At 36.8% G+C, this 10,042-nt stretch overlaps 1 protein-coding gene across 1 annotated transcript; it reads left to right on the top strand.

Moving 5' to 3' along the window:
- Window positions 1-1,162: 1,162 nt before the first annotated feature.
- LOC114158888 (sphingosine-1-phosphate phosphatase 1-like) lies at window positions 1,163-9,112 on the top strand. The gene is made up of 3 exons (XM_028040790.1): window positions 1,163-2,163; window positions 5,536-5,625; window positions 6,926-9,112. The coding sequence occupies exons 1-3, from the start codon at window positions 1,501-1,503 to the stop codon at window positions 7,475-7,477; spliced, it is 1,305 nt and encodes a 434-aa protein (XP_027896591.1). The 5' UTR covers window positions 1,163-1,500; the 3' UTR covers window positions 7,478-9,112.
- The last annotated feature ends 930 nt before the right edge of the window (window positions 9,113-10,042 follow it).

Below are 10,042 nucleotides of genomic sequence, written 5' to 3' on the forward strand. Positions count from 1 at the left end.
AAATCTGAGGGAAAGAGTATTGTTTTAAAAAAAACTGACGATAAAATGGCAAAAAAAAAAAGGTGGAATGAAGAAAAAATATGAAATGGTTTTATAGAATTCAAAAGATAGTAGGAGAAAGTAGAAATGGAAGAAGAAATAGAAAGGAGGAAAGAGTGATAACAAGGTTGAGATTTGGACATACAGGACTTAATTATACACTTTTTTAAATTCAAAACATACTACTGGCAGATGTGATTACTGTGGAAAATATGAAACAATAGAACATGTTATATTAGAATGTCATAAATACGAAAGAGCGAGAAGATATATGAGGAGTGAGTGTGAATGTATTAGGGAAAAGGTTAATTTATTAGAAATTTTGAGGAAGAATTTGGGGAGTAAACATATGCAAATAGTTATTCGATTTTTACAGAAAACTAAATTATTTCATAGAATTTGATTATAATAGGTGTGGTTGTGAATGTGTGTATGATATAGATGGGTGGAATACAAAGTTATGTATAAGTATGTATATATTTGTGTGTGACTATATATATATATTTATATGTATAGGTAGGATTTATGTATCTATTTATTTATTTTTTGGTAGAATTTATATATATACAGTACAGACCAAAGGTTTGGACACACCTTTTAATTAAACGAGTTTCCTTTATTTTCATGACTATTGACATTGTAGATTCACACTGAAGGCATCAAAACTATGAATAACACATGTGGAAATATGCACTAAACAAAAAAGTGTAAAACAACTGAAAATACCCCTTATATTCTAGTTTCTTCAAAGTAGCAACCTTTTGCTGTGATTACTGCTTTGCACACACTCTGCATTTTCTTGATGAGCTTCAAGAGGTAGTCACCTGAAATGGTTTTCACTTCATAGGTGTGGCCTGTCAGGTTAATAAGTGGGATTTCTTGCCTTATAAATAGTCATGAAAATAAAGAAAACCCATTGAATTAGAAAGATGTGTCCAAACTTTTGGTCTGTACTGTATGTGGATCCTGATGTATATATATATATATATATATATATATATATATATATATATATATATATATATATATATATATATATATACCATTACGAACCAAACTCCATACCAGTAAGTGGCGGTAATGCTACTAAAGGTTTGTTGCCAACCGCCAGTAAATCCAAGAAGAAGAAGAAGAAGAGGAAGAAGAGGAAGTGGAGAATAAACGGTCCCAGCGGTCTGACGCAATTTGTATCTATGAACGCATCGCCCTGTAAACTAATGGTTAACTGTTACGGACTTTGGATGCCGCTGTCTCTAATAGGACCACGCCACCTAACAAAGTCGGTATTTTAAATGCCGTAAGCAGGACTTAAGAGAGGTATTCTGCACCGGTCTTCCTGTTCAGAGCGGTTTTTTTTGTTTTTTTTTAAAGGAAATGACCCGACCATAGTTAGCTTTCCCGGTGATGAATTACAACTGAAAACAAACGGTTTTGTGTAACGAAAAATACGTATTTATAGACATGGCAAGCGTTGCTGTAAATAAGTTTGTAGAGATTTGTAATTATCTCCAAGACCCCATCCATGTCGCCAGGTTTCAAAATTTCTGCGGCGTTAAAGGGACATTTCCGGAGAAGCGGACCCAGCCGGACAGCGGGCAGCCGGACCCGGACTGTCCGGGACTCAGGCAGAGGGTCCAGCAGAGCTCGGATGAAGATGTGGGAAACGGGGATGCCGCCTTAGCTCAGGTTAACGGGAAGCAGGAGGAGGACGCGGCCAGGCCCGATGGTCCAACAGCGGCAGAGACTGTCAGGGCGAAGCCCCTCCGGAGGAACTCATTGACCGGGGATGTGGGTCAGGAGTTCCTGATCCACAACAAGTTCCTCTTCTACCTGTTCACCTTCGGGACCGAGCTTGGCAACGAGATGTTCTTCATCGTCTTCTTTCCCTTCCTCTTCTGGAACATCGACGCACTGGTCAGCAGGAGGCTCATCGTAGTCTGGGCCTGGAACCTGTTCGTGGGACAGTCTACCAAGGACATGATCCGCTGGTCCCGACCGGCCTCCCCTCCCGTGGTCAAAGTGGAGGTCTTCTACAACTCAGAGTACAGCATGCCATCCACGCACGCCATGACGGGGACAGCCATACCTTTCTGTCTTTTCATGCTGACCTATGGACGGTGGGAGGTCAGTATGTCCATTTGTTTCAGAAGCAGGGTGAGGATATTATCAGAGGGAACTGAAGATAGCAGATGCTTCAGGGAAAGGATGGTGTCTAATGACGTTCATGTCCAGATGAGAACAGCTGCAGTTTGACTGCAGACATGCCAGAAAAGCATCATGGAACCTGCAGACCCCCAAGGGCCACTAAAAGGTTCACTGGCCTCTTGCTTTAGTTTAAATTGCTGAAGGTTTGTTTTTTGTCTTAAACCTTCAGCTGACTAATCAGGTCAGGGATCAGTTCCTCTTTTACCACAGAAATATCCTCACTTATTCTGACTTCTCAACTTGCTTTGCTTTTTCTTTAGATTCCAGACTTTTTACATTGGAATATAGTTTTTGAAACACAATTTTTAGAATTGCTTACAGACTGAACACAAAATAATTATCTACTGTTCACTATTAACATTTCTGTCACAAATAGAGATTTAACATTAGTTTGCCTGGAGATGTGGGTATCCCAGTTTTCTGTTGATCAGTGACTGGTGGGGGAAAAAACAGAAAAAACCTTTTATTGTATTAGCTAAATGCTTCAAAGCAAGAACTCCCCCCCCCCCCCCTTATTTTTGATCTATAAGTGTATTGACCAACATCATGTACTTAGTTTAATGCATTTGACTTTCACTTTAGGAGAAATCAGACAAAGGCTAGATATGCTTTTGTGTATAAATGGGGAGGATCTTGTAATTTCTTTCATAAAGGTTGCCATGTTCATTAATGCTGTAATGCTACAAACGGTCCTAGAAATATAATTTTATACATTTGGTGTCTTTTGTCAGTGTATCTATATGCCAGTTTATTTCTATTGGTATAGAATGTTCTTCTAAGAATTAAGGAGACATGCTTAAGAAGAAATCTCAAAAGATTTCTTGGTGTATTAAAAAATATATATATTCTACAGGATGCAGCATATTTGCTCTTCAGGCCGTCCCAGCAGGGTTATCTGATCAAAATTAACAGAAAGCAGCTAATCCCAGATTATCTTCTGTTTTCAGTCATAAAGAATACCAGTAGCTGTGGAGAAGAAGCTAAAGATGAAGAAAAATTGAAATCTCTCTTATGTGTATAAGAAGCAAATCCTGGCCTGTTGAGGCCGACCAACAGGTTGTTTGAGTGCTTGTTATTTAAACTCACTTCACTGCATTCTAGTCAATGTGACTGGCAGGAAGAGAACATTTTGTCATTTCCTGCAATTGAAAATCATGACCAGTTAATCCGGCCATGATTCTGTTGAAGTTTTCATAACAATTCAAACAATAGCAGTGCTCAAAGAAAGGAACTGTTCTATTTAATAATTCTACACAATAAGTAAATTTTTAGCCCTGCGATGAACTGATGACTTGCTTGGGGTGTAAGGAAAAAAGTGTTTAGGAAATGGATGGATGAAAGTAAATTTTTGCATATTGATAATAAATGAGAGAAAGGTTTGATCTGTGTAGGCATGCTTCTTAGAAACAGATTGCCCAGAATATCAGACACACCTTTTCTTTTTATTAATGCTTAACTATTTGTTTAAGCTTGTTCTATACAGCCTGACATTTGGTGGGTATATTTTCCAATATGAAAACTATTTGAGAACCGTCTCAAAACATGTGCTTTACCATTTCCCCTTTGCAGTTTCTTGCTAAATTATTTGCTGACATGCACAATCATGCTGATAAAACCTCCTGACAAGTGTAAAGATCACCCACGCAGGAGATAGGCGAAGGCAGAAGCTGTTGGAGTTCAGTGGGAAGTGACATAAAAGGGAAGTTTGGGGGAAGAGAAGCAAACACACTGGAAAATTGTGCTGTTTTTTGGGGTGTAGACGCAGAAAACACATGCCGGGAGACAAAGCACAAGGTCATCAGTAGGAAGAAAACGTTCAGGGCCTGAAATCAAGGTTTTATAGTTGAGGAATCTGTTGACGGGCTTTGAACTAACCAGACGCAGCTGACCTGGTTGAACTTTCTCTGCTTTCAAGTGTCTGATGTGGGCATGACAAACGAGCTAAGGAACCAAAAAACAAAGACAGCGGATTTTAAAGCTGTAAAGAGAAACAAACACTGCTGACACCTGGCACTTAATTTATGAAGTGAGTAAAATATTCCACTGAAAGCGGGATATATCTTTAAGAAATAAGATCAGTACTCACTAATGTCCATTCCATGACCAAATGTGAGTTTATAGGTAAAATGATTCAGATCTTTTATTGAGCAGCTGTTATAAGTTTTTATTTAATTTTATTTTGCTAAGACAAAGACTCAAATCTGTCATATCACAGAGCTGAGAAAATAACTAGAAACTTCTGATCTCATCATTACTATTTCTCCGTAGCGATTTAAAATGTTTATTTTTCTTCTTTCTATAGAAATGTGTCTTCAACTCTGAATTAGCTTGAAAAACACATAACGTTTTTTTTTTGTTTGTTTTCAGTGCAACTGGTATTTTTTGCATAATTACAAGAATAATTAATTTTATTTATGATGTCCTTTAAATCAAATTGAGATGGTCTGCAGCAGGCACGGCGGGTGACGTGTCTTGCCCAAGGAAACAAATGACGAGGGTTGGCAGAGCAGGAATCGAACCGGCGATCCACCGATTGTAGGGTGAACTCCTACAGCTGTTGCAACAAATCTTCAATATAAATTTCAAATCATGATGTAAATCTGAATCGCAACCTGTCAGCAGTGTTTCTCACCTCTCATCGTGATAAAGAGACATTGCAAACCTGTGTACCAACACGAATGTATGAATCCCTGCACCAAACACACACACACACACACTCTGCCACCTCGTAATCCACCCTAGTGCTGCCTATATGACACTTTTTTTAAAGTAGTTCTCTGACATTTAAATAACATTTGATCTTAATGACTCAAACACTATCTATGCCTCAAGAATTGAGCAGTGTGTCTCTCTGAACTTTATCTCAAGTTGCTGTCAGACTGTTGCTAAATGCCATAACCTTTATCTTTATGCAGAACTTTCTTAAAGAAGTGATGACTTGTGACTAGGTGTCACTGTTAGAATGCTGACATTGCTCATTTGACTGAATGCACTGCGGACATCCTTCCTCACACAGTGACCTCTGCTTAGTTTCTTACCTTGACAGAAATGAGCCAAATATTCAGAGTTTTTAGAAGATGCCAAGGACAGCAGGATGACCATATGGCAATGCATAAAAATGTCCATTCTGCTATCAGTGTCCTGTTATCATTGCTGTTGTCCTTCAGCGCATTGCTGTGACTCGTCAGGAGAAACCCTGATAGCAAAAACCACAGCCACAATACTTGCGTTTCTATGGGATTACCTGTTTAATAATTTGCTGTTCTAACCTGTGTGTGCTCTCCTCTGCAGTACACCTTCCTGTTTGGATTCTCTGTGGCTCTCAGCTGGAGCCTCCTGGTCTGTGTTAGCCGAGTCTACATGGGCATGCACTCTGTTCTGGTATGATGATTAAAATAATTTAATTAAAATGAAACTGATTCCTGACATGCCTATATAAGTAGCTGATGTCTCCCATCAGCTACTTATACTGAAGTCCCAGTTCTTAAAGATGCATTATAAGTGTGGGCTTGAATGTCTGTGGTCTCTACTCATGAGCTGGTTGTAAATGATAGAAATATAATCTGTTATGACTATCGTCTGGAAAAGTTAAATCAGTTTCAGCTCTCATGAATGACCCAGTTGAATTCTTTGCTTTTATTTTAAATATATGACACTCTTGGGAAAATTGCTCAAATATGAAATCAGGGTTAAATTGAGATGGTTTTGCCTTGATTTAAGCTTTGTTTGTGGAAGCAGGATCAAGCCTCCAGGAATGGCAAGCATTCATGCAAAAAAAAAAAACTTTACTTCAGTTGTTACAGCTCCTTGTTATCTTTTTGCTTTGCACAAGCTATAAGGAATCCTCGCACAGACTTCCAGTTTATCTTTTTAGTTTGGGTTTAAGTTAGAGCTGCAGAATATATCAAGTCTGTAGTGATCATTGGAATATTAATATTTGCTGTATACAATCACAAAGGACTGCTTGGATGCAGTATTTGGTAAGTTATGATATATCAAGTGTCATGCATTCCCTCTGCCTACCAGTAGTTAGTTTATCCAGTTTTATGGACTTTACTGCCTTTAATACCCTAGCCTGACATGGATTTTAGTGACTGAGTTGGTTACGCTACTAGCATAGCAAATCACACCTAATATGTTATTGTAATATTCAACAAAAGCTATATCATCTGCATCTATAACAGTAACTGAAGCACATCATATTGGTATGATGAAAAAAGCAAACTAAAAATGGAAAGTGAATTATTTTCCTTTTTTTTGAAAGAAGTGTAATGCTGTAGTTAGTGATCTGCTGACAAACTGCAGCGTTATTAGTTTTATATATGTTTGAACTTTATCAGTGTTTAGTGCTTGATAACACTGTATTGCACAGAACATGATTATAAACATATTAAAGCCCGTAGATAATGTTGGGTCCAGTGGTGTGACCTCACAACCTGCAACCTGGCAGCTGATTTGTAGATATAATGTTATCTTCTGCATTGTTCAATAGTAAAACAGGTTAAACCATCAGCACCTCACCTGATTTTTTTTCCCTAGAACTGACTTGTTCTAGGGAACATAGCGCCTCCTTCAGGGCGGAAAGCATCATTGTTTCTTTTGTGATTTTTCAGGATGCTGAGCTAACGCTTGCAGTTTTGACTGACTTGTTTTTTTTGTTTTTTTTTTGTCTGTTTTGCAGGAAGTGATCACTGGCTTCCTGTACAGCCTTCTGGTTCTCGCCTTCTTCCAGCCAACCTTGGAGAAGATCGACAACTACTACATGACTGACCACTACGCTCCTCTCATCATCATCTTGTCACATGTGAGCCTGGGACTCGTAGCTTTCTCTTTGGATTCGTGGAGCACCTCTCGTGGCGACACCGCTCAGGCTCTCGGCACCGGGGCCGGCGCCGCCCTGGCTTCACATGTGAACTACCAGCTGGGTCTGCTGCAGGATCCTCCCCTGTCCTCACTGCCGCTAACTCTGCCGCCGATCACCACGGGTCTGGTGTTACGCTCCGTGCTGCGCTTCGTCATCGGCGTTGCCGTCCTCCTCGCCACCAGAATGGCCATGAAAGCAGTGACTATCCCGTTCTTGTGCCGACTTTTCGGGCTGCCGTCGGACGACGTGAGGCAGGCGAGGCAGCAGATGAAAGTAGAGCTGCCGTACCGTTACATCGTCTACAGTGTTGTAGGTTTTATTTGCGTCTGCTTTGTGCCTGTTCTCTTCTGGATCTTAAACCTTGCCTAGGTTTTCTGTGCAAACTGTTTGGTCATTTTGACGGATGATACCATTTGGGAACATGCTGCTCGTTCAGGCAGAATGCAAGTTGTTTCCGGAGCAACCGAAGCATAGTTAAAGGATGAAACTGATATTTGGGTAAATAAATCCAACCAGAAAACCACAAAAGGATGTAATTATATCAAGTGTTGTCTCAGCCAAAGAAAATCTAAAAAACAAAAAACACAGTAAACCCCAACAATAAATTAAAAATAAATCTTCCTTTTGTCCTAAAAATCTATATTTAAATACATGTGGCCCACTGAAGCACTAGTTTATTTTTTTAAAGATGCGCAATCTCTCTTTTTTTTTTTTAGTTAGTGATGCATTTCTAATTAAAAGGAGAAACCTGATTTACCTTCATCTATGACATTGACCTACAGAAACAATGGCAAATCCCAATTCAGTTTTATTTTTTAAATAATAATTTTAAAGTATAGAAGAAATGTGTTTCAAGATATGTTTATGTTCATATGTTTTTACTCATCTTTTCTTTTATCTTTCTTTTTAAATTCACATCTTTCACCATAAATATTGACAAACATCTCTCTCTCGTCTTTTCCATTCTGCCGAATAACTAACTGACTTTTATGCCAGTAAATGCAGAGTGCACTGTAAGTGAAAGAAAGTGAAGTATTCTGCACTAAATCCAACCAGATTTAGTGGTACTAACTTTTAAAGTTAGTAACTTTTAAAGTTACTAACTTTAAAAGTTAGTAACTTCTACACTGTGTGTAGAAGCTATTTGTTTTTCCTATTAAAAATGGAAAAGATAAGAGAACATGTCCTAAAGTTACTAACTTTAAAAGTTACTAACTTTTAAATACCTGAGCACAGAAAACATTCAGTTTAAGACAATAGTAAAAACAACTATTGCTATTTATTAACATGGTTAGCCTCTGTTTTATTATATCAAAAACAATATCGCGGTCCTTTAAAGATTTTCATATTGTCAAGGGGTTTAGATTTCAAACGGGCCTATACAAATACACTTTTCAAATGTATTATAACGGTTTTGAGTTCACTGTTGAAGATCCTTTTTCACATTTCCAAAGGTTGTTAAAATATACAGCTGTATTTTAGAGATCCATATTTTCAAAATAATTCAAACCACAGGAGAGATTGTGGCAGGTCTAATTTGCTGCAGTGTTTTAAGTGAATTTTAAAAGTATTTAAGTGCTCATGCATCAGGGACCTTTATTGGTTTTTGACTTCAATGATTTTTCTACTGATTATTTAGCCCAAATATAAGTACACTCAGAAATAATTATTTGAAGAAATAAACATATTTTTGATAAATTACCTGAATTCTTGCTTTTGAAACAAGTAATCTGTAAAATTGTCTCTTATTTATTGTTTTGGTTTCCAAAGGCATCTCATTTGACATTTATAAACTGCAATATATGACAACTTTGACTCTACTTTTGCCGTTGATATTACTGTTTGTATTTTGTTGTAGAATAGGTTAATTCTGGTATTAAAACCAATATATTCCTTTTCATATATAGATGTTTTTCCATCATCGACTCTTTCTGTTTATACCAGAACAATGCACATTAACTCGGAAACAATGAAAAAAAAAAAAAAATATTTCTTTGGTTTGTTTGTTTTTGGGTCATGTATGTTCATATGTGCTCTTATTTGGGGCTAAATTACTATCTGTAGGCACCAAAAAATACCCACCCATCATTACGAGCTCACTTGAAATGAGGAAAGAGTTATAAAATTAAATCAAGTTTATTGCAGTGGCATAGAACGTTTTTTAAAATCCCATTTCTAATTTGATCATTTGTTCAGTGGGGAAAATTATCCTACATAAAGAAATATAATTTTTTTTAATGTAGTATAAATTTTGCGTCGCACTGTGTGTAGAAGCTTCTGTTTGTTTTTCCTATTAAAAATGGAAAAGATAAGAGAACATGTCCTTAAGGTAAGGTAAATATCTGATTTAATATCTAAAAATGTATCATCAGCCAGAAATGTAGCTGTGTACAAATTCTACTATTTTAAAGAAAGAAGTTTTGAAAAATATATACAAAAATATAATTATTCATTAACAAATTCAGACAGAGAAATACTTTTCCAAGTCTGTTTTTTCTTAAATAAACAAACTATGACATACTTACATCCATATTACATATGTTAGAACATTGTAAAGGACTTGTCAATGTTTAACTTAAGCTGTAGGTGTATCTTATATTTTTTTCTTTTTCTTCATTCAGCAAAGTTTCTCACAGTTGGCAGAGAATCCAGAATCTTTACTCAAGTAAGATTTAATACTTACCTAAGTTAAAGTATAAAGTACAATTTAGTAAAATTACTCTTAAAAAGTATATAATTTTTTTTGTCTTAATGTGACTGAGGAAATGCTAGTTACTACCTACCTCAAGGAAATGTCTACAAGAAAATATTCACTTAAATTTGTCTTTATCTTGGGAAATTTAGGTGAATATTAATAATTGTTGTGAAATTATTAATTCCCAAGAATTTAAGTTACTATATGAAAAAGATGATATTCAATAGCCACAAGTTAAG

Source organism: Xiphophorus couchianus, chromosome 15 (assembly GCF_001444195.1).
Source record: "Xiphophorus couchianus chromosome 15, X_couchianus-1.0, whole genome shotgun sequence".
Classification (NCBI taxonomy): domain Eukaryota; kingdom Metazoa; phylum Chordata; class Actinopteri; order Cyprinodontiformes; family Poeciliidae; genus Xiphophorus; species Xiphophorus couchianus.